General features: G+C 29.4%; 8 protein-coding genes across 8 annotated transcripts; 5 read left to right on the top strand and 3 right to left on the bottom strand.

The window, feature by feature from the left end:
- Window positions 1-523: 523 nt before the first annotated feature.
- On the top strand, window positions 524-1515 carry VPS75 (Vps75p; the record flags this gene model as incomplete). Its single annotated transcript, XM_064859771.1, has 2 exons — window positions 524-540; window positions 711-1515. 2 exons carry the CDS (start codon window positions 524-526, stop codon window positions 1513-1515), a joined length of 822 nt encoding a protein of 273 aa, XP_064713144.1.
- Window positions 1516-1712: 197 nt separating this feature from the next.
- CWC25 (U2-type spliceosomal complex subunit CWC25) lies at window positions 1713-2327 on the bottom strand (the record flags this gene model as incomplete). Its single annotated transcript, XM_064859772.1, has 1 exon — window positions 1713-2327. The coding sequence occupies one exon, from the start codon at window positions 2325-2327 to the stop codon at window positions 1713-1715; it is 615 nt and encodes a 204-aa protein (XP_064713145.1).
- A 751-nt stretch (window positions 2328-3078) lies between these two features.
- Window positions 3079-3405, bottom strand: SUI1 (translation initiation factor eIF1; the record flags this gene model as incomplete). Its single annotated transcript, XM_064859773.1, has 1 exon — window positions 3079-3405. One exon carries the CDS (start codon window positions 3403-3405, stop codon window positions 3079-3081), a length of 327 nt encoding a protein of 108 aa, XP_064713146.1.
- A 968-nt stretch (window positions 3406-4373) lies between these two features.
- Window positions 4374-7271, top strand: SLA2 (Sla2p; the record flags this gene model as incomplete). Its single annotated transcript, XM_064859774.1, has 1 exon — window positions 4374-7271. The coding sequence occupies one exon, from the start codon at window positions 4374-4376 to the stop codon at window positions 7269-7271; it is 2898 nt and encodes a 965-aa protein (XP_064713147.1).
- A 3619-nt stretch (window positions 7272-10890) lies between these two features.
- ATG2 (Atg2p) lies at window positions 10891-15633 on the top strand (the record flags this gene model as incomplete). The annotated part of the gene is made up of 1 exon (XM_064859775.1): window positions 10891-15633. One exon carries the CDS (start codon window positions 10891-10893, stop codon window positions 15631-15633), a length of 4743 nt encoding a protein of 1580 aa, XP_064713148.1.
- A 1101-nt stretch (window positions 15634-16734) lies between these two features.
- NAR1 (iron-sulfur cluster assembly protein NAR1) lies at window positions 16735-18198 on the bottom strand (the record flags this gene model as incomplete). Its single annotated transcript, XM_064859776.1, has 1 exon — window positions 16735-18198. The coding sequence occupies one exon, from the start codon at window positions 18196-18198 to the stop codon at window positions 16735-16737; it is 1464 nt and encodes a 487-aa protein (XP_064713149.1).
- A 597-nt stretch (window positions 18199-18795) lies between these two features.
- On the top strand, window positions 18796-20190 carry LAP3 (bleomycin hydrolase; the record flags this gene model as incomplete). The annotated part of the gene is made up of 1 exon (XM_064859777.1): window positions 18796-20190. The coding sequence occupies one exon, from the start codon at window positions 18796-18798 to the stop codon at window positions 20188-20190; it is 1395 nt and encodes a 464-aa protein (XP_064713150.1).
- Window positions 20191-21089: 899 nt separating this feature from the next.
- Window positions 21090-23618, top strand: KEX2 (kexin KEX2; the record flags this gene model as incomplete). The annotated part of the gene is made up of 1 exon (XM_064859778.1): window positions 21090-23618. One exon carries the CDS (start codon window positions 21090-21092, stop codon window positions 23616-23618), a length of 2529 nt encoding a protein of 842 aa, XP_064713151.1.
- Between the last annotated feature and the right edge of the window lie 724 nt (window positions 23619-24342).

Raw genomic sequence — 24342 nt, forward strand, 5'->3', positions numbered from 1 at the left:
CACATAAACACATAAACACACACTTTGAATATGTGGAGTGTTTTTTATCAATGTTGACTGAGTAATATGCATGATAATAGTGTTGTATAATTTATAAAAATCGTATAAATAGAAGTGATTTTACATAAAGTGCTTCAATTATAATGTAATGAGCAAATCTACACAAACAAAGGATTCCTTAAGGTTCTGAAATGTTTTTCTATGATTGAAAGTTTCATATATAGACCTCCGTTCTCAATATTTTTAAATAGAGTATTATTCTGTGTACCAAAAATAGAAAAATATTGAAAATTTATTGAATGGGCTGAAATTAAAAAAAAATCACTAGCTACTTCTACAAATTAGAAAAAATAATATATAGAAGTAGATGAACGGATTTTCTTATTTGAAAGAAAGTAGTAGCGTTGGCATTACCCTAGATAATTGATGACTTACTTGCATTTATCAAAAGGTTGTTATTTAGATCAAGAGTAAGAAAACAAAAAAAAATAGGAGAATTAAGTTTAAATTAGAAAAATAGAACATGAGCAGTAGAGAAGAGTATGTATTAAGTAATATAATACACATGGATTATTTTCAGGTAATGAAAAGCAGTAACATAAAGAAAAGTATTTTACTAACATCTCCATATGTGTATCCGTTGATTTAATTATATATAAATATATGTGTGTGTCTATATAAGGATAACATTATTATTTCAATATTGGTAGAATATCAAAAGCTCTTTTGGGTTTAGCTGATACAGAAGATGCTGTGGAAGCAATGGAAAAGGAAATTGAGTTGTATAGATTAGAGAAAATGAGGCCGATCTATTCCACTCGTGATAAATTTATTGAAAAAATTCCATCTTTTTGGAAAGTTGTACTTTCGCAACATTCAAATTTTGCCAATTACATCAGAGCATCAGATTTTAAATATGTGGATTGTATTGATAGGGTTACGGTAGATTGGGATAAAGATGGTAATTACTCAATTGTTATTAAATTTAATGGTATTGAAGATGATTTCCCAAGTCAAACAGTTATTAAACCCTTCAAATTAGTTAAAATTGAAAATGATTTGAAAGGAGAAGGAAAATCAAATGATGAGGATGAGGATGAAGAGTTAGATGAAATTGAAAAATTGATCAGCGAACCAGTTGATATCATATGGCCAAAATCCTATGATAATATTAATCCAGCAAAGATTAAAGATAAGAAATCTGCAGAGGGTAAGAAGAACTATAGAACTGGTATGAAAACAATATTTGGTTGGTTTAAATGGACTGGTTTAAAACCAGGTAAAGAATTCCCAGACGGTGATTCATTAGCAGAATTATTTGCAGAGGACTTGTATCCATATTGTGTGAAATACTACACAGAGGCTCAACGTGATTTAGAAGATGAAATGAGTGATGATGGTGAGGCAGGTGATAGTGCTGAAGAACCATTAGACATTTCCAACAGTGAATTAGAAGATGGTGAAGAATCAGATGTTGAAAATGGTAGTAAGGCTAAAAGGCAGCGCGTCAATTAGAGGAAAATGCTATCCGAGACGAGAATATTGGGAATTAAATTTTATTGTCCATACTTTTATAGGAATCAATAGACCAATAAATGAATACAAGGGAGCTAACTAACATGAATATATATTGATGATGTATAAAAAGTGAAGGGAAAAAAAATTAAAAAAAAGACCATATATGTATATATGTCTGTATATTTGATGTATAATTAATAATCTAAAGAATTGTGTTTTTTTGATGCGATATGGTGAGTTATTTGTTTAGATATTGATTTATGATTTGATTTGTTGATTGTCTGTGTTTTCTTTTTAGTAATTTTTCTTGGTGTGTGTGATCCCATTTTAGGGTTGGATAATAATTTTGCCATGGGATCATCATTACTATAATCAAATTTTTTATCAGACAGTATTTCAGATTTTAAAGACACACCAGTGCCAACAGAGGAAGTTAGGAACGGATTTTTTGTGGCATTATTATTATTACTGCCACACAAGTTTTGATTATCCTTATCTTTTATTATTGTGGTATCCAATTTTTTTTTACCCAATAAATAATCTTCATTTTCCTCAGGTAAATTATCTTTATCATTGTACATCCATTCTAAGCCATGTTTAGATTTTTTCACTAAGTTTTTTTTTAGGTCAGGATCTCTTGTTGAGTTAATCAGTTCAGTTAATTCCCTTTCTCTCTTGATTTCTTTTTGTCTTTGTATGAATTTTTTTTCTTCTCTTTTAACTTCTTGTTCCCTTTCCCATACTTTTTGTCTATTCTTAAGAAGTTTTGGGTTCCAAGATTTTAGTAGATTTAAATCACCAGATCCCATAATAACAAAATAGAGGTGAATACGAATGTTTGTAAGTGAAACTAAACTGAAATGACTTTTGTCTCTATATATATCAAATTATTAATGAGGATGAAACTATAAAGGCAGAATAAGTACCAAGATCCATAGTAAAATGGCAGATATTCTTATATTCAGCATAAGCATTTTGATATTTTAATTATACACAGGCATACACAAAGGGAAAAAAAAATAAATTTTCCAAAAAAAAAAAAAAAAAAAGAATTGAAAAGTGGCATTTTCTTGAAAGCAAGAAAATGGAGACAAAGTATAATCTGAATAAGATGACAATACTGTATATACGTATTCTATATAAGCGTATGTATGTAGAATAACATATAGTATCAACTATTTACATAAGCTATAAGAGAAATTTTAAACGGATAGGTTCATGATTAGACAAATGGACTCTTGTATTCATTAGACATATAAAGATAAAATAATAGAAAACCATGTATAAAACACATTATATATATATAATGTGTATTTATTTATAAATGAATAGATAGCTATTTATACATATACATATATATGTATATATATACATATTCCTGCTTATTTTTTTTATATGTGTATTGTGTTTTATTTTCCCTTTGGTTATCATAACTGTTATTAATATCACAATTTGATACCATATACAACTTAAGATGATGAAAGAAAATAAAAATAAAATATTAAAAGTAAACTTAAAACTTAAAAGCAATAATAGAGAAAAAATAGAGAAGTTGTAGATTCAGAAACCGTGAATCTTGATGTTCTTCTTTTGTAAACCTAATTGGGAAATCATAAATTCACAAACTTTAGCTCTTTGGTCACCTTGTAGTTGAATGATTTCACCCATTTCAGTGTCCTTAACGATATTACCATTACAGGCAAAATCTTTTTTCAAAACTTTTAAAATTCTCTTTAAGTCATATTCTTCTGGAACACCTTGAACTGTGGTTAAAGTCTTTCTACCATTTCTTTGTTGAATACGAATATGAATGTAGTTGGAAGTAGCAGTTTCATCATCACCAGTATCGGCAAATGGGTCAAAAGATTTTAAGTTTTCAATAGACATATAAACTAAACTAAAATTAATTTACCTTTTATTGAATAGATGATTTATTATGTGTTATCTTGTTTTTTTTTTTCAAAAGAAAACAAACAAGTAAGTCAGCGTAGGTTAGGAAATAGAATAAAAAGAGTCAATGTTGGTTAAGTGATAATACATACACATATACGTATATAAAATAATAAATAAATGACTTGTAGACAGAAAAGAGCAAAATGATTGTAGATGGAGAAGTAAGAAAATCTTCACGCTAGTGGTGGTTATTCAAAATGCAGCTAAGTTAGCAATAATTTAAATTTATCAATCTTTTTTCCCACTGATTTATTTAACACAACAGACAACAACAACAAAAAAAAAAAAAACAAAAAAGAGAGAGAAAAAAAAAGCAACAGCAAAAAAAAAAAAAATAAATAAATAAACAAAAAAAATTGCTGTGTATGTATGGGTGTTGGAATTTGGGGTTAAATATTTAATTTTCTTTTTTATTCGGGGAAATAAAAATAAAACATAGGGTAAACTCAGTTTTTCTCAGGGTTAAATAATATATTATTGAGGGTTTGACATAAAATATTAATCTAAATTTCAACATTTTCCCATTCAGGCTTTTTTTTTTTGCAATTTTTTTAGTGGCTGCGATTTCTTTTTTTGTCCATTTTTTTTTCCCTTTCCCAATAGTCGAGTAATTAATTAAAGTGAGTTAAGATAAAGAAAATAAAAGGTCGATTAAACCAAGCGATTAAAAGACAGGTGTCAAGAGTTTATAATGCAGGGCTGTCATATGCCCTGGTGCATGATTCTCATGGTATACTAATCATTCTACATTCTTGGTTGTTCTTGTTGAATAATTTGATTAGCCCTAAAGCTACACACACATACATAGATATAAACATATAAATAAGTAATATAGATACATCCATATAGAAGTAGATATATCTATCAGACTTGATATTATACTTTTCAATATCGCTAAAACTATGCCACTAACTGAATACGATTTGCAAAAAAGTTTGAAAAAGGCATGTTCCATTGAAGAAACAGCTCCAAAGAGAAAACATGTCAGAGCTTGTATCGTCTATACATGGGATAATAAGTCTGCTAAACTTATTTTTCACATCCTTAAATCACAACCTTACATTAATGATGAAGTCCAATTATTCAAAATGTTGATTGTGATCCACAAAATCATTCAAGAAGGTCATCCATCTGCTCTGAAGGAGGCTATTAAGGAGAAACAATGGATTAAATCACTGGCAAGAATTCATTCTACTGGTTACTCTTCATATTCTAAATTGATTAAAGAATATATTAGATATTTAGTAAACAAATTAAATTTCCATTCTCAGCATAGAGGTTTCCATAATGGTACATTCGAATACGAAGAATATGTCTCTTTGGTCTCTGTGGCTGATCCAGATGAAGGGTACGAGACAATCTTAGACTTAATGACTTTAATGGATAATATTGACGATTATTCACAACTTTTATTTGCATCTATTCAATCAGATTCAAGAAATAGTGAATGTAAGATTGCATCTTTAATTCCAATGGTCGCTGAATCATATGGTATTTACAAATTTGTCACTTCTATGTTAAGAGCGATGTATAGACAATTAGGTGAAGATGATCCTGCATTGGCCCCATTAAAGGAGAGATACGAATTGCAACATGCACGGTTGTTTGAGTTTTATGCAGACTGTTCCTCCATTAAATTCTTGACCTCCTTAGTAACGATCCCTAAATTGCCCACTGAGCCACCAAATGTGTCTAAAGTCGTAGAATTAGATTCTACTGTCAAAGATGTCAAATTTGAAAAGAGACCTCAACAACAAAAGGAGCAAAAAGGGCCAAATGAACTACCTTTGAAAGAACAAACACCATCTTCAGCTCCTTCTTTAAGTAGAAATGCCTCCTTGACTTTCATTTCACCGGTCGCAACTAGTGGTACGATGGCTCAACTGATTCCTACTGTAACAGCTGCAGCAAATATGGTCCCTATGATGACAGGTGTTCCTGTACAACAACAGCAGCAGGCTGAATATTGGGCACAACAACAACAACAATTAGCTAATGAACAGGCCCGTTTAGAACAAGAACATCAAAGACAATTACAAGAACAACAGCTTCAACAACAAATGTTCCAGCAACAGTTGCAAAATGCTCAACAAGAGATGATGCAATTACAATTACAACAGAATACACAACAACAGAATGATTTGATTGCATTAAATAACCAGTATGAAAAAGATCAGATGTTATTGCAACAATACGATAACCGTGTTCAGCAATTAGAAAATGAGATTCAAACGATGAATGAGAACGTTACATCGCAACTGGCTAATAAAAATGATCAAATTAGCTCTCTACAGGATCAAATGGATATTTGGCATAAAAAATATGATTCTTTAGCCAAGTTATACTCACAGTTACGTCAAGAGCATTTGCAATTATTGCCAAAATTTAAAAAATTACAAGTTAAAGTAAATAGTGCCCACGAAGCCATTAAACAAAAGGAACATTTAGAAAATAAAATGAAGCAAAAAGATTTACAAATGGCTGATTTAATAAAAGATCGTGATAGATTGAGGGTTGAAAATGATAGGATTGTTGCTAACAATAAAGAACGTGATATGCAACTTGCTGAAAAAAGTAGCATGACCACTGAAGATAAGATGGCTTTGATTATGGATGCTTCATTAGAAAGCGGAATTGCCACAATTCAAGAAGCTGTATATAACCTTGATGCTCAAGGTAGTTGGATTGGCCCATTGACAACAGCAAACCATATTATTACATTAATAGAAGGCTGTTCAGAAAAGGCTACAGAGTTTGCTACAAGTTTTAATGATTTAATCGTGGATGGTATGATTGAAGGTGATCAGCCAACTGTAATTTTCAATATTAGTGAATTTAGTATTAATGTTGCGGCCATGGTAACGAATGTCAAAGCCTTTTCTACTACCACCTTAGCAGCAGAGGAGTCTGATGATCTAATTGAACTTATTGAAAAGTGCGCACGTGAAGCACAATATTTCTTTGAAGATTTGATGTCTGATAATTTATTATCCTTAAAAGATGATGAAGCTAGAACAGATGCAGTTATTAACGCTAATGTTGATATGCAAGAAAAATTACAAGAATTATCTATTTTCTTGGAGCCTTACTTAAACAGATTGCCACCATCTACAGAAGAAAACAATGCCCATTCTGAATTAGTTGCAACTGCTGAAAATATTGAAAAATCCTCGCAAGTCTTACGTGTTAATGTTGATGTCAATGTGCCAAAACCTATCTTGGATCTATCTTTAGTTATTATCGATGCTATTGTAGCATTAGTCAAATCAGCTATTGAATGTCAGAATGAAATTGCTACATCGACCAAGATTCCTTTAAGTCAGTTCTATAAAAAGAACAGTCGTTGGACTGAAGGTTTAATTTCTGCTGCTAAGGCTGTTGGTAATGCTACCAATATATTAATATCTACTGCTGGTAATTTGATTACAGATAATGGAATTGATACTTCCCCAGAAGAATTTATTGTTGCATCGAAGGAAGTTGCAGCATCTACAGCTCAATTAGTGGCAGCCTCCAGAGTGAAAACATTGCCTCATTCCAAGGCTCAAAGTAAGTTGGAGGATTCTTCTAAAGGTGTTTCGGTTGCATGTAAACAGTTAGTTGATTATGTTATGGCAGGTGTTGGTGGGTCTCAAGAAGAAAAACCACTAGAATTTACATCTGAACATGCTGTGAAGACATCAGAAATGGAACAACAAGTTACAATCTTGAAATTAGAACAGCAACTAAATAACGCAAGAAAGAGATTAGGAGAAATTAGAAAACATGCATATTATTTGAATGATGATAACATTGAATAAAATTGTATATAATTATATGTATAAGATATAATATTAAGTGTTAAAGACAATGAATATTTGAAAACTGTTATGTGAAAAAAAATATATTTCAAAATTTTATAATGATAAATAAAGTATTTACTATTGATATGAAGTACAAATAAGGCTATTTAAGACGTATTCTTTATTAAGACAATCAAAGGTATTGTTAACTTTTTTTAGATAGATATATGTATACTATTTGAAATATGCTGAATGTTATTAAATAATATAAGAAACTACTATGTAGAAAAAAAGTTTGAATAATTATATAAATAATGATTGTTTTTTTAATATGAATGGTTTTTTCTTTTTGGGTTACGTATTATTTGTTATTGTTTCTTTTTAGTATATCTACCTTTTAATACATTTAAAAATGTATTCTCTCAATTTCTAAAACATTCATTATGTATCTAGGTTTTTTTTGATAGTTTTTTTCAAGAAGTTCTAACTGGAAATTCAGAAATATATATTTTCTGGGCAATACATAAGCATTATTAGATAGAATTGGAGCCAAATTATTTAGAAACTCATTCAAGAAACTTCTGATTATTAAAACAAAGTGTTCAATGTAATTATAATTATTAACATCCATGGTAAGAATAAGCATTATATAAATGATTTATAATTGATATACACATTATAGTATTTTACTTGGGACAACTTTCTATAAAACTTAACTGAATTCTTGTGAATACGCATTTTTACACGTAACGTCTGAGATTTTGGATAGAAGATTTTGTATAGTCGCATTTACAGTGGATTTTATGCAGTGTTAAATCTTATTGGAAGATTTTCAGGGACTAATACTAATGTCAAATTTTGTTCAAGAGGTCTTTGTTGTTTGAGATATATTCTATGGGTAATGTATTTAAACACATTCTGGTACTAATTAATATTTAAAGATAACCCTTGGTATACAATCAATAACAATAAAAAACTTAATGATGTTACATGAAGGTTGCTGGAGAGTTTTATATAAAGCTTAAGTAAGCAAGTTTACAATTTGCACGTATATTAGTCAATATAATTCATGTATTTTTATACCACATTGATTACAACCTTTGTACTTTTTTTTTTTTCAAAAGTAATAAAAGTTTTTTATGTTTAAGGATAAAAACTGTGAAGTTAGATAACTTTTCGTTTGAAAAAATTACTTTTTTGTATATTTATTTAAGATAAGTAGCCTCCTATAACTTACCTACTAACCGAAAAAATCCACTAATTTATTTTATTAAAATAAAATATTCTAAGTCTATAGAAATAAATTAGCAAAAAATTATTTAAATCCCAATAAATATGATATATTATAAATATAATAAATATCAAACATGAATCATGTTGAAATAGAATGTTCTATAATGAAATAGATAGAACAATAAGATTTTAACAGACACTAAAGGATAAATTATTGAGTAATAATCATTGAGAGGTCACCAAAAATTGTTGAGTTTGTTTATTAAATATCTTACTGTTCGTAGAGGAAAATGGCTTAATATTAACATATATAAAGCCAAGGATATCATCATACATTATTTTTATCTTATTTATAATCTTTGTATATTATTATTTCTATGTTGTATATAGAGAAAGAAAGAGAAGAACTTTATTATAATTTTGTGTACTAAATCTGTTTAATATAATATTGAGAATGTTTACTATATATCCAATAACTACAGGCGCTCATTCTCAACAAATCAGGAGAGTAATACATAAAAATTGGTCATATCAAATAAAAGAAACCTATTAACACGAAAATTACAACCTAACCCCTTATTTTAAGTTCACTATAATTTACTTATAAAACATAAGGATGTTAGACAAAAGTATTAAGTGAGATTTGCTATATAAAAAGCAACAGTTTAGTAATATTGAATTTTTATCCATACTACTTATTTGACAAACAATTATAATATTCAAATATAGTATTTTGATACATATGCAATTAAAGAATTTTTTTTCAAAAATAATTACAGTATAATACTGAATATACACATTAATAAATATAAAGTTAAGAATGTTCGTTATAAACAACAATATAAGTGCTTATTCTTGCTGTATTCCTAAATTCATATGATACTATTTACATATTCTATATTCTCTTTCACTTAGGCAAAAAAATTAAAGATTAATAAGAAAAGGTACTTATGAAACAGCTTAAGCTAACGATTGTGAATATTTACATTATTTGCAAATATATATTATAACTTAAATTTTTCTTTCTTATTTATACATTGAACAAAAAAAACATAAATACAAATATAAATAATAAATTACAATTCTTTACAAGGTACAGAAAGAATATGTAAAACTCTATCTTTATCTTCTTTTCTTATACTATTTTTAGTTATGGAATAAGGTTTTTAGTCACATTTATCTATAAATAACTTTCACCAGTATCAACAATGTTGTCATTAACAGTATTTGTTAAATTATCCTTAATTATTATAAGAGTTACCAATGTATATTTCTCCGATATTTCCAAAAATAATAAATATCCAAACATAATTATTATTAGCCATATATTAAGTTATAAGTTTTATGAGTGTGGCTTCTTTCACTCATATTAGTATATACATATATATTTGATTAAAATGTATTTTTGAATAGCCATTTAGATTTTTTAGTATACTAAAGCTAAACGAAATCAACAAACAGAGAAAATATAATTAATTTTAAACTCTACAAAAATGTGACCAAAAAGCTTAAAGATAACTGACAAGAAAAATAATTGAGTGTATGTAAAATATAGTTATTAAAAAGCGTCGATACCAAAGACCACATATTTAATAGGGATTCATTAAAACAAAAAAATTCTTATAAATATTATAAGTAAATCTTAACCTTTGTTGTATAATATCTGCTAACAAGGTCAAGTGGATTTTTATCTAACTGTTTTTTATATTTGAAGATATATTGGCTATACTCCTCATTCTATTAATAAATAGTTAAATGAATTTAAAAAAAAGTAAATCGTATTATCAACACAAAAATAAACATATAATGATCAAATATTCTTTTTTTTATAACTATAATTACTTTCAAGCATACAAAAACTAAGTAAACCTACTAACTGATAAATGCTTTCTAATATCTGTTATGTTCCCAATTATGCATGTAAAATTGCTTTTTGTATTGAAATTGCAAAGAAAACATTTCCTTGATACAATATTATGAACGAGTATAAAAGTAAACTTTAACAACCACAAACCCGGAAAGGTTGATAAAAGATAAGTACTAAGATGCCTCGTTTCTTCATATTCTTTTCTATTTGAGTTTATGTCACCCCACAATTATTTTTTCTGCTTTTTACGTCATTTGTGTATATACAGATATTTTTTATTTTTTTTAGAAATCTGAAAAAAGCAAAAATGATTTAACGCATAAATCAACACAATGCATACAGATTATTAGATAAAGCAAAAGAAAATTGGAGAGAGTGGGTCGCAAAACACATTTACATAAAATGCAGGCTAATGAAGTTTATAACCTTCTACTGCTCTCACAAAGGTACAAAATTCAAGTTACTGAATAAAAATATATATTATTAACCCATGGATGAGAACAACTTTAATACAATAACATAACCCGCTTTTTTAATATGGGATTTTGGCTACCACAAAATTTACAAAAAAGACTTTTATTACGTGTACTACAAAACATATCTATATTTTCTACTTTAGATTTATCGAATTTAGATATATCTCTTGGTTCTAACTCTAAATTTTCCTTTACTAATATCAATCTCTATGTCTCTGAGCTACATATTCCCTATTTTGATGTCAAAAAAGGTACATTAGATCAATTGGATCTAAAGTTGAATGTTTCTGGTGGCCTAGACATCAATGGGAAAGGTATTCATTTTATATTAGTTATTAAACATGAGGTACCTAAACAAGAGGATATTATATTTTCACTGACTAAGAGTATCCAAAACTTAACAGAATCTATACTTGACTTCTCAGAAACAAACAAAAACTTAAATAGTCAATTAAGTAAGTCCAGTGAAATATCCAACAGCAACAATTCTGAACAAATTCCAGGAGCTTTCAATACAATATTAGGGAGTGGGTCCGAGTTAGATCCACAAAAATCAACTAGATTACAAACTATGAGAAATAAAGTTTTAAACTTGATATTAAATAAAATGATAATTGTTTTACAAAATATAACCATTAAGATTGAAGATACCGTTGGAAATTGTCAATATGAAATATCACTAGATATGATATCTTTGTTATCTAAAGAGGATAATCTTCGTCAAATGTCCGTAAAGGGATTATCCATTTTTAATAACAAGTTAGAACAAGAATTATATTATGCTTCAAAACTATCAAATATGTCTGTATATATGAGTGCAGTAGAGTCACTTAGTGAACTACATAATAAACAATTTACTAGAGTGAAACTTCTAACGCTAGATTTTGTCCAACTATCATTCCAAGGATTGTCTACTATTGAAAATCTTTCTATAGCTAATGTTACAATTGATGTTGATAATATTAATGTATTTTTATCAGATATCACCGATTTAAATGACGATGTTTTTATACATTTTGTTAGAATAATTAAAAGGTTTTTAAAAACCAATACTAGACAAGATGATAAAGAACAAAATATGTCTCATGCAGAGACAAAAAGCTCTACAACATCTGATCTTCTATCATACATCTGTGTTAAGACTATGTATTTACATTTTTTTTATGATAATATTATTGTATTTGAACAATTATATTTAAATCAAGTTGACAACAGAAATATAGTTTTAAATATCGACAATTTTAAAAGTACTAACCAAAATTTCCAAATTAAAGTAGAAACAAAACCTATAATAAAGGGCACAATCTATTCCAATTCAATTGTATTAAAACTGAACTCTAGTTTGGAGATAAAAGTGAATAGAAAGTTATTCCTGGCTCTAAAAAATTTTTACAAACAGTTCCGAATGTTTGCAAATCTTATTTCAGAAAATATTACTTCTCTTCCAGACAGCATAATTATTGAGGAAAAGAAGTCTGTTACTTCAACTAGTAAATATTTAATAATAACTGGGGAAAGTATATCGTTAAGCATTGAAGAACATGAGTATATTACTTCGTTGATTCTAGATTCATTTTCATTTGACACTAAAGAATGGTTATTTAACTGTAAAAAACTATCTGGTTTATTAAATAATAATTGCATCACAGAAGAAATAATTAGCATAAACAACATATCCATTCGACTTCATGACAAAAAACAAAAAATTACAACATTCAATGAAACACTCCAAGACATATATGCATTTACTAATCTGGTTATTCAAATAGAAAGTATAATAATTTATATATCAAAAGATCAAATCCAAATATTCCTTAATCATTTTGCCCCGATATTATATGAACTATTTCAAGAGTTCAAATCCGAAGAATATACCACTAAAATACAGCCAATTAAGAAAGATAAAAGAAATCATGCATCAAAGAATATTCCAAGGAAGCATAACTTAATATGTAATCAGATTATATCTGTCAATATTATCAAATATAGAATTAAAGATATTTTTAAAGAAACTTCTTTGGGTGCTATAAAAGGCAAATTAAAAAATAATCTTTTCCTTTTCCCAAGTATTGAAAATATGATCCTATTCATATCCAACAATATTGAATTGAAAAGAATATTGATAGACTCAAAACAAAGTGAAAATATTATTCAGTCAATTCCATATTCAAAAAAGAACAAACCTAGCTTATATATTCATATCCCTGCTCGTAAAGAAAACAACAAATGCCAAATCAAATTAAATAATATTGAAATAACATACAAAGCAAAATGGTTAAATTTTTTCAGAGAAATAGAAACGAATGTAGGGAAAGAGAATGTTCAAAGAAAATTTAAAAGTCCCCACAATAATTTATTTCCCACGATTGAGCTTTTATTTATTGAATTTTCTTTATTATTACACCCGTATCGTCTGAATACATGCCTTCTGATAACATCTGATTACCAAAATATTCATATTGAATCCTTTGATACTTTACATATTAACTCATTGACTAAAAATGCGAATATTCTATTGACTGATAATTTTAACAAAATTATAAAAGTTGAAACTACTAAAATTCGAGATCTAACAAATTTTTACACTAGCCAAGGTTTTTGTCTTATTGGAAAAGCAAAAAATGTCAAAATCCTAACTACAGATATTAATAATAAAATAAATACGACAATAACCATTGAACGCTTGTTATTATTATTATGTGCGGATTCCTTTCATTCTCTTATTCAGACATGTATCGATCTTAAATATCCTGAAACATTTCCTGATGAAAAGAAATATCAAACTTATTTTGATCATGATATTAATGTTTTGGAGTACATTGATATGAACTTCTTTAGTAAAGAAAAAAGCGACACTTTAAAAACAAAAGACTTGGCATCTCAATCAAAGAAAAATACACTTAATATAATAGAAGACTTTTTAGATAGAGCTTCTCCACAACAAACTGTTTCTAATGAATTTACATACAAAAATAAAACCCAAACAGCTAATAAGGAAAGTTTAAAATACAACCATAACTATGCTGAAAAAATAAATATTAGTTCAAAATATATTGACACACAAATAACAACCGAAGATTTAAATGAGAGTAAATCTTTAAGACATGGTAATAACTTATCAATATCTATAAATTTGCATATTACCAATGGTCTTATAAAATTATTTGATGGATATGATTGGGCATATGCTAGAAAAAAAATATATGAAGAATTATCAAAATTAAATTCAAAATCATCAAAAATTAAAAAATATAACTATACTGATGATCCAAATACTTCTAAAAAAGAAATAAACTTATTTAATTCCATTTACATAACAACAAATCCAAACATTGACATTGAAAAAGCTGTAGTGGAAAGTATACAGGGTCAGTTACTAAGTAATTCAGTGCATAAAAAACAAATGAATTTACATCCATCAAAACATTATAAACTACTAATAAATTTTGAACAAGCTACTATAAACATTAATCATTTTAATACAAAACCTATGGATGCTGTTCAAGAAAATTATGCATTTGATATTATGAATTCTGTTGATATATCTTTGCAGTCATTTGAGATTATTGATAACCTTGAAACTTCAACATGGAATAAATTTGCTTCATTGTTACGACATGAACACTGGTCAATCAATGACCCAATGTTACACTTTCATGTAGATATGGTACGTCCATTAAACTATCTGGAGGCAATAGAGTATATTTTGAATGTCAAAATTTCTCCCTTAAGATTACATATTGACCAAGATACGCTAGACTTTGCTATTCGGTTTTTTAGTTTCCAGGACTCAAGATTTGACTTAATTGATGATTACCCTGATACTTTCTTTATACAAAGATTTGAAATAGATCCCGTCAAGGTCATATTGGATTATAAGCCAAAAAAAGTAGACTATGTGACACTAAAATCTCAATATTTTAGTGAACTAATGAATTTGTTTACTATAAATGGTTCTAGTATAATTTTTAAAAAAGCAATTTTACATGGTATTAATGGATTTAAGTCACTAAGCATGGAATTACAAAAGATATGGAAACCTGATATTTTAAAAAGACAAATGAGTGGTGTTTTAGAAGGCATATTACCTTTAAAAACATTTATATCTTTGGGGTCTGGTGTGAAAACACTCGTTACAGTACTAACTTCACATTATAATCAAGAAACTATTGGCAATAACAGTAACAACACAAATCTACAATGGAATCCAAAAATATATTTGAAAACTTCAACTGGTCGATTTGTTCAATTAAGTGCTAATTTGGTTACAGGAGCACAAAACTTATTAGAAAATACTGAAACATTATTTGGTGGTCCAGGATCCACAACCAGATTAACTCACGGGAATGCTATTCAAAATGTATTAAATATGAATAAAATACTGAATGAGGACCAACTAATTGGAAACGATAACCCTACAGTAAAAGGCAATGTTCCCTCAGCATTGGTTATTGACACCACTAATGTGCAAGATGGTAAAGTCAAACCTCATGTTGTTAGTTTATATGCCAATCAACCATTGAATATTCAAGAAGGGTTGGAGGAAGCATACCGTTCCTTGGAAAAGCACTTACAAGTTACTTATAACATGATTTGGAAACAAAAAGATGAATATTTACAGTCGATTAATAGCACCAGTCCTTCAGCAGCAGCAGTTTCTGTTGCAAAGATTGCCCCTATTGCTATTATCCGACCTTTGATAGGTACCACTGAAGCAATATCAAAAACTCTTCAGGGACTAGCTAATCAATTGGATCATGATAACATTGATGAACTAAAAGACAAATACAAAAGTGGAAAATAAATGAAAACTATTATGAAATCAGGAAAACATATTTGTACAAATATATAATAAGATAAAATAATAGCAGCCTGAATATAGTATTAATATTCCAGGGAGTAATCAACACTTTTTTTTTTACAAAAATTAACTTAGTTTTATTTATGTATTATTGTTACTGACATTGGATAATCTCTTCTCAACTCATCCATGTAATACTTATGATCCAACAAATATTACTTTAGCTCTTTTGGTCTTCTAAAATAAAACATCCTATGGTATTTTGTAACTTTATCATTTTTTGTATACAACATAATACATTTATACAATATCATAGTAATAGGCATTTATATCAAACTTACCTAGTACATACAAAATCATTTCAAAAAAGGAAATTTTTTGTAAGAGCCTTAAACTCTCTGTACTTGATTTACTCTAATCAATAAGATTTTGTTTGTACAATCTATACCTATACTCAATAATTTTTTATAGAAGGATTTAAACTTTTTTTTTCTAAATTATCTAAATAAAACTGGAGAGCTATTTTTTAAATATAACACCTAAAATACTAAACTCTATATTGATTATATTTTTATTATGTATGATGCTTTTTAACATATAAAACTACATATACATACATATTTATTAAGAATTCTAACGGTTCATAAGTTTTCAAAATGATTTATAAATACCTTTTACTAAAATGTGAAAGTTATAAATTTATACAATTATATTTGTTTATTTCTGCCAATCGAGCCAAGGAAAGGGGTGTGATATGAAAAATACAATCTATTATACATTAGCTTCTGTGACTTGTTTATTAACTCTTGTTTACAATTTTGATTATTTTAAAACATGACAAATGTTTACCTGGAACTATTTGATCTCATAAAAAAAATGAGGTAGGAATATAGTAGAAGTAGGAACAATTTGTGTATTAACTGGACCAAAGACATGCATACTTCTTTTATTCTACTGACACAATACAAAGAACCAGGATGAATTCAAAAGAAAAAATCTTTTTCTCATGTTTTACAGATTATTTTCTTTATTATTTTAACTTATTTTTATTTTATATTATTTTATAGTGGCCTAATTCTTTGCCTTTTTATGTGCCGAATCACATTACCACTTACTTCCCACAGTTACAATATCCTTTGAAGATTCAATAGCATGGAACTCATAACAATATGAATTATCATGAGATGGGGAAGACAAAGGCAATAAGGGATCCACCATAGATAAGGACTCATAATACATTTTTTCCAACTTCATTGTTTCTTCCTTACGTTGCGATTTACCTGATGAAATTGTGATGAGACCACCACCGTTGATACAACCACCAGGCGAAGCATTCACCTCTATGTAATCTGTCTTATAAGGATCCGCAACCAAGCTGTTATTGTCATTTGACATCGGAGAGATTGCAGTAATATTATGTGAATTCTCAGATTTATTTAATTTCCCCCGTTTTTTTAATATAGCAACTCGTCTCCTTGGGGACTTACCATTTTGATTCAGATTTCTTACTAAATTTTGTATATTTCTAAACCCACTTAATTCAGCGGATGAAGCAACGGTTTTCTTTGTAATATTATCTAATAACCTATATTCTTTGATATTACTATTTCTACCTGGTAATACTACAATCTCGGTGTCCGGGTTAAGTGACTGCATTGCTCTTACATATTGATATGCCCAACCACCGGAGGAACCGCCCATATTAGTGGACCAATTGAGCTTTGCATCCCATCCCAAAGGGGACAACTCTTGATATAGGGAAAGAATATTGGCAGTATGAGTGTTAGGTAAATATTTTTTAAGGTTTGGTTCTTTGATTTCATCTAACATGCTTAAAAATTCTTTTGGTGTAATAACACAATCTACTTCACCTACTGAATCCGGCCTTGATGCTTCTAATTTTTTATCGAAACATGCCATTACACAAAGATGATATAAATTTGGATTTTGTGCTTTTAGTAGTTTCCCAGTGATCTGTTGTGGTGATTTAATATTTACCAAAAGAGGCACCAATTCACCCTTTGTTTTCTCTGTATAAATAACAAACCCCGGACATATTCCAGAGAGCCTTGGTCTATGATCATCATTTGCTTTCAATTGAGATTTCCATTGGATAACACTATCAATACTATTTTGAATAGATATATTGCGACCAATTTGTAACCCCATTACATATTTAGCATTAAATCTTATCTTGAAAAAGTTCATAAAACATAAATCAAATTCTTGAACAGTTAACCCATAATACATAGCCATATTAACACGACATTGTGGTGAAATAGTGACTGCTAGACGTTTCTCTTGTAACTCTTCCATATCTTTTAAAAAGACAGTATGTGATTGTCTCTGTAACATAATCTCCTCACTTGATGTAATACAACCGGAGCATGCCAAACAGTCAGATAATGTTATGGTCACCTTTTGTACTGTTTCTATTTCTTTACCAACAACATATTCACCATTTGAATCGACACTATCTGGTTCTTCATCAACTCTAGTAGGCTTAGTACATACCAATGCTGGACTAATAAAATCGCTTAAGTCTTCTTCTGATAGTAAAGTAGACATCTTTTAAACTATGTTGTCTCTTTCTTTCCTCTCTTCTTCTTCTTTTTTTTTCCGACTTCTTCAACCAGTCTAGTGATTTCTTAGATTAATATTGATGAATCTTACTCGATATGTCTTAAACTGTTTGTTGGATCTATTCAACTACCTAAAACAATTCCAATATCCATCATTCTATACATGAAAGAACTCGACAATTCTTCCAAAGCAAACACGGTACAGAATACACAGAGACAAAATGGGCTACTGTATGATAATATATATATATATATATATACATAAACAGATACATATACATACATATATTTATAGATGTATGTGGACATACACCTATAGCAATACAAAATTATCTTTAGTCCACACAAACACTCATTAGTTCAATCCAACTGACTCTTACTCAATGCTGACAAATTGAACCAACTAAAAGAAAAAAAAATTCGCAATGACTCTTTCTATAAAATAAGGAAAAAAAAAATAAAATAAAAAGAAAAAGAGAATTAACAACAATCACTAGCAGCAGAAAACATTTGTTTGTCTTGGAAGGACCTATATAACTTAAGAAAGACAGTGTGTGTATAGACAGATACTAATTCTAGTTTGATGCAAGCAATTCGTCACATCTCAACTTCCACAATTAACCGTTCAATCATGTCTACGTCTTTAGATATTACAAAGTTAGCTCTATTAAATTCCAAATTAAAAGAAGATCCTGTTCACAAATTGGCCTCTACTGTGCTCAAGAACTATAATGCAGACGACTTGCTATTAGATAAAAGACGTCTTGTAGAACAAGATAAACGTATTTTCAATACTCGTATCTCTATCGAACCAGCGCCTGTCACCAATCAACGTGCCTCTGGTAGATGCTGGTTGTTTGCAGGGACCAATGAATTAAGATGTTCTGTAATCAAAGAGTTAAACTTAAAAGAATTCGAATTATCACAAGCTTATCTATTCTTCTACGATAAATTGGAAAAAGCTAACTACTTCTTAGATCAAATTATTTCCACACGTGATGAACCTGTGGATTCTAGACTAGTCCAATATCTGTTAGCTGCTCCAACACAAGATGGCGGTCAGTACAGCATGTTTTGGAATATCGTTAAGAAATACGGGGTCCTTCCAAAGGATCTCTATAATGATTCAGCTTTTTCAACTACTTCTTCAAGAAAATGGAATTCTTTATTGACTACAAAATTGAGAGAATTCGCCCAAGAGTTAAGAGACTGCGAAGAAACAAATTTAACTAAATTGCGTGAATCTATGCAAGATGAGATATTCAAATTGATGACTCTATTTATGGATTTCCCACCAGTGGCACCAAATGAAATATTCCATTGGGAGTATCAAGACAAGGACAAGAAAATCCATATCATAGAATCCACCCCGTTAGAATTTGCCACCAAATATTGTAAATTGGATTTCAACAAACCTCCTGTCTCACTCATTAACGATCCAAGACACGAGTATGGGAAAATGATCAAAATTGATAGATTAGGTAACGTCATTGGTGGTGACGATGTCTTATATTTAAATGTGGACAATCCAACTTTATCTAAGTTAGTAGCCGAAAGATTGGCCAATGATAAGCCTGTGTTTTTTGGATCTCATACGCCTAAATATATGGATAAGAAAAATGGGATTATGGATATCCAGTTATGGAATTATAATTCCATTGGATACAATCTAAAACAAGATAAGGCAAATAGAATCAAATATAACGAAAGTTTGATGACTCATGCCATGCTAATCACTGGCTGTCATGTTGAAGAAGGTTCAGAAATTCCAACTCGTTATTGTGTGGAAAACTCATGGGGGAAAGATTCTGGTAAAGATGGTTTATATTTAATGACACAAGAATATTTCGAAGAATATTGTTATCAAATTGTGGTTGACTTAGAAGATTTACCTTCTGAATTGGCTGAAAAATTCACCACAGAGAAAGAGAGACCAATTGTTTTACCAATTTGGGACCCAATGGGTGCATTAGCTTAAGGAATTGTTGTCATTTATTTATTTATTTATTTGTCTTTCCATCCCCATAGTATTTACTATCTAGACGCTACAATTTTCAACAGTATATAGATAAGTGTACAAGTTTTATCTTTTTTGTTGTAAATCACTTATATCTTTGCAATGTCGAACTTGCATTCTGTATACAAAAATTTAACAAGATATCATAACAATTTGTGTGAATTAAGCAAAAATTGGAAAAGTAGAAAACAGACAAAAGAAAAAAAAAATTGAAAGAAAAAAAAAACATTACGCCATAAAGACAAACTTTAAGGAATGTTTCGAAGTTTGAAAATATGAAACGTATTTTTATTATGCGACAACATTAGTACCCTCACAAGGCTCTTTAATGGATACATGTGTTTGTTATAGTTAAATTGATTTAACAAGTATACTTATTTGTGGTTGTATATTTGTATAGATTTGTGTTTATATAGTGGTTGGGATCAAATTGAAAAACAAACAAATTAACCAACCAATTAATTGAACGGACAATCATTCATTTGATTTAATTTGCTTTGTTAGCTTTGTGTTTTGTTTTTATTCTAGCAGTGATATCACAATTTCTGAAGATATTGTATTAAGAGGAAGAATTACCTGTCATTGAAAAAAAATAGCATAAAATAAAATAAAATAAAATAAAACTCAATAGCATATTATAGTATCACTACATCTATAGATTGAATTTAATTAGCATTGTCAATTTTAGTAAAACATAATTTTTCTCTCTCTTTTTTTTTCATCCTCCCTCTCCCCCTGCTCCCTCCCACATTTTAACTATACCAAACTATAGAGCTTTAAAAACGACTTATCTCTTTTATCATAGTTGCTTTTAACTTATAAATCCTTGGTTTTGTTCTTTTCCATTTTTTTTTTTTTTGATGCATTGGTCCAATATTAATATACATATATTTGGAATCTACTTATTAGCAGCAGCCATGTCTCAGATAATTCCAGATAAAAATCATAATGAAAGACAATATTTTGCAATCGAATCGTTAAATTCTATTGATAGCATATTAAAAAACCACCCAACATGGCGATTTGAACATGACGTCAGAGGATTAGAAAACCATTACGTGTTTTCTGAACCTCTCAATGTAACACCAAACAATTTAGTAAAGAGATCTGATTATTCTCTAGCAGAAGACATTATATCATTTCAGGATTTACCCCTACAAACACATTTAGTTAAAAGAGTTCCTATACCAGCACCTCCTATTGATTCAAGTATGGTCCCAATGAAAAATGCAGAAGATAGATTAAACATAAATGATCCAAATTTTGAAAAACAGTGGCATCTGTTTAATCCAAGTTACCCAGGTAACGATATAAACATGGCAGATGTATGGTATAACAACATTACAGGGAAAGGTGTTGTAGTAGCTATTGTAGACGATGGTGTTGATTATGACAACCCTGATATTAGGGACAATTTCTCTTCTCAGGGCTCATGGGATTTTAATGATAATACAAACTTACCAAAACCCAGACTATCTGACGACTATCATGGTACTAGATGTGCAGGTGAAATAGCTGCCGTTAAGGGTAACAATTTTTGTGGCGTTGGTGTAGCGTATGATGCTAAGGTCTCAGGATTAAGAATTTTATCCGGTCCATTGACAGCCGAGGATGAGGCAGCATCATTAATCTATGGTATGAGTGTCAATGATATTTATTCATGCTCCTGGGGTCCGTCAGACGATGGGAAACATTTGCAAGGTCCAAGTATCTTAGTGAAAAAAGCCTTAATAAAAGGTGTCAATGAAGGAAGAGACAAAAAGGGTTCCATATATGTTTTTGCCAGTGGCAATGGTGGTCATTTAGGTGATAACTGTAATTATGATGGTTATACAAACTCAATATACTCTATTACAATAGGTGCTATCGACCATAAAGGTTTGCACCCACCATACTCAGAGAGTTGTTCTGCAGTAATGGCTGTCACTTATTCATCCGGTTCTGGGGAATATATCCATTCCACTGATATTGGTGATAAGTGTAGTGATACGCATGGTGGTACATCTGCTGCTGCTCCATTAGCCGCAGGAATATATGCACTTTTATTGGAAGCCAACCCTAATTTAACTTGGAGAGATGTACAGTATCTATCTATTCTTTCCAGTAAGGAAATCACAAATCAAGATGCCAAGTCACAAGAAGGCGCTTTAGGGAAACGATACTCGCATGTTTATGGATATGGGAGAATAGACACAAAGAATCTTATTGAGATGGCTCAGAATTGGAGTAATGTTAAACCTCAGGCCTGGTATTTTACTGATTATAAAGAAGTCAATGAATCTACAAATAATCCAGATAATATTATTGAATCTATTATAGAGATTGATTTGGAGACATTAAAGAATTCAAATTTAGAAAGAATTGAACATGTTACAATTACTGTTGACGCTGAAACTAATATTCGAGGACAGGTTAATATTGATTTAGTTTCACCAACCGGAATGATTTCCAACCTAGCTGTGGTTAGAGAACGTGACAATTCCAACGAAGGTTTTAAAAATTGGACTTTCATGTCTGTTGCACATTGGGGTGAAACTGGTATTGGTCAATGGAAATTAAAAGTAAAAACTACTGTAAAAGATAATAATGTAAAATTGAAACATTGGAGATTAAAATTTTTTGGTGAATCCATTGATCCAACAATAACCAAACCATACGATTATTATGATGATATATACGCGGAAAAGGAGGCTAAGTTGACTCCGATATCTGATATTACCAACCCAATATCGTCAGGGGCACCATTACCTTCCTCAACAACGGTTGTAACTTCATCTACAAGTATGACTACTACTAGTAGTGTAATATCCCCTACTTTTACTACTGTATCGAATCCTGATGATGATCCTTCAACGCCAAATAAAATACCATCACCAAGAGAAGCGTTCCATTATTTTATTACAATATTTACTATAGGGTCAATCTTGATAATTTTATATTTTGTTGTATTCTTTAAATCAAGAAGAAGAATCAGAAGATCCAGAGCGGAAAATTACGAATTTGATATTATTGATACCGACTCTGATTACGATTCAACATTAGATAGTCACGTTTCTAATAATAATGAAATGTCTGTTGATGGTGGTATAGCAGATTATGATTTTGATATTTCGGATGAAGATAATTATGCGAATAACAATCATATTTTGACTGACTTAGACTTGAATCAACAGTCAAATACAGCAGATGATAATGCATGTGATTCAAGAGCCAATGACCATATCAATAGTATATCAAATAATGCGTCTGAGCAGGATGCATCGGAAGAAAATCCATTTTTATCACCCTCTGAGGTGAATCAAGCAAACATTTCATTCATTAATGATGTTGGTCATAACAACGACTCTGATATGGATTCCTCACATTCCAAAACGAACTTTATTCAATAGACCTTAAAAGACTATACACACACATATATATATATATATAGAATGATAAATTACTTTATATATTTATTTATTCAATACGATAGATGCATTTAACTTTATTTATATTATTACTATCTTCTCCCTATTTTCTGCCTTGGATAACCTTCGTTTCCAATACTTCTTTTCTAAACAATCTTATCATATTGAACACACACACAAATCTGTTCACGTTCAGACCTGTGTATATAAATATTTAAATATATGAAAATATAAATATATATATATATTCTTTCCTTGATACTTGTACCTTTAATACATTTGATTTGTTTGGTTTAGTTTATTGTGAGGATCTATTATAAATATATATATTTTGTATTAAGTAAAACAAAACACTATTTTTAAATGTATTGTCCAAACTTCTTGTGTTCTTATTGTATTCAGTTAATATATTAATAAAACATTTACAAAAGAAATGCATATGACAATAACAAACAAACCAACAAGCAAACTTCAACCTTCAAGTGCATGCAAATAGGCCTATTATGCATCATAATACAATGCATGATGACAGCACTCATTCTTCTGTCTAGGCAAGGAAAATAATAAAACACATTATCATCCATAGTTTCATTCTACAATAGTTTATTGTATTATATTATGTTAGCTATATTTTTTAAAAAATAAATTAGGGGATTACACAATTATTATTCATGTTGTTTCTTTTTCAACTTACGAGCCTCAAAGA

This window comes from Arxiozyma heterogenica (assembly GCF_036370985.1).
Source record: "Arxiozyma heterogenica strain weizmannii chromosome Unknown scaffold_27, whole genome shotgun sequence".
NCBI classification, from domain to species: Eukaryota; Fungi; Ascomycota; class Saccharomycetes; order Saccharomycetales; family Saccharomycetaceae; genus Arxiozyma; species Arxiozyma heterogenica.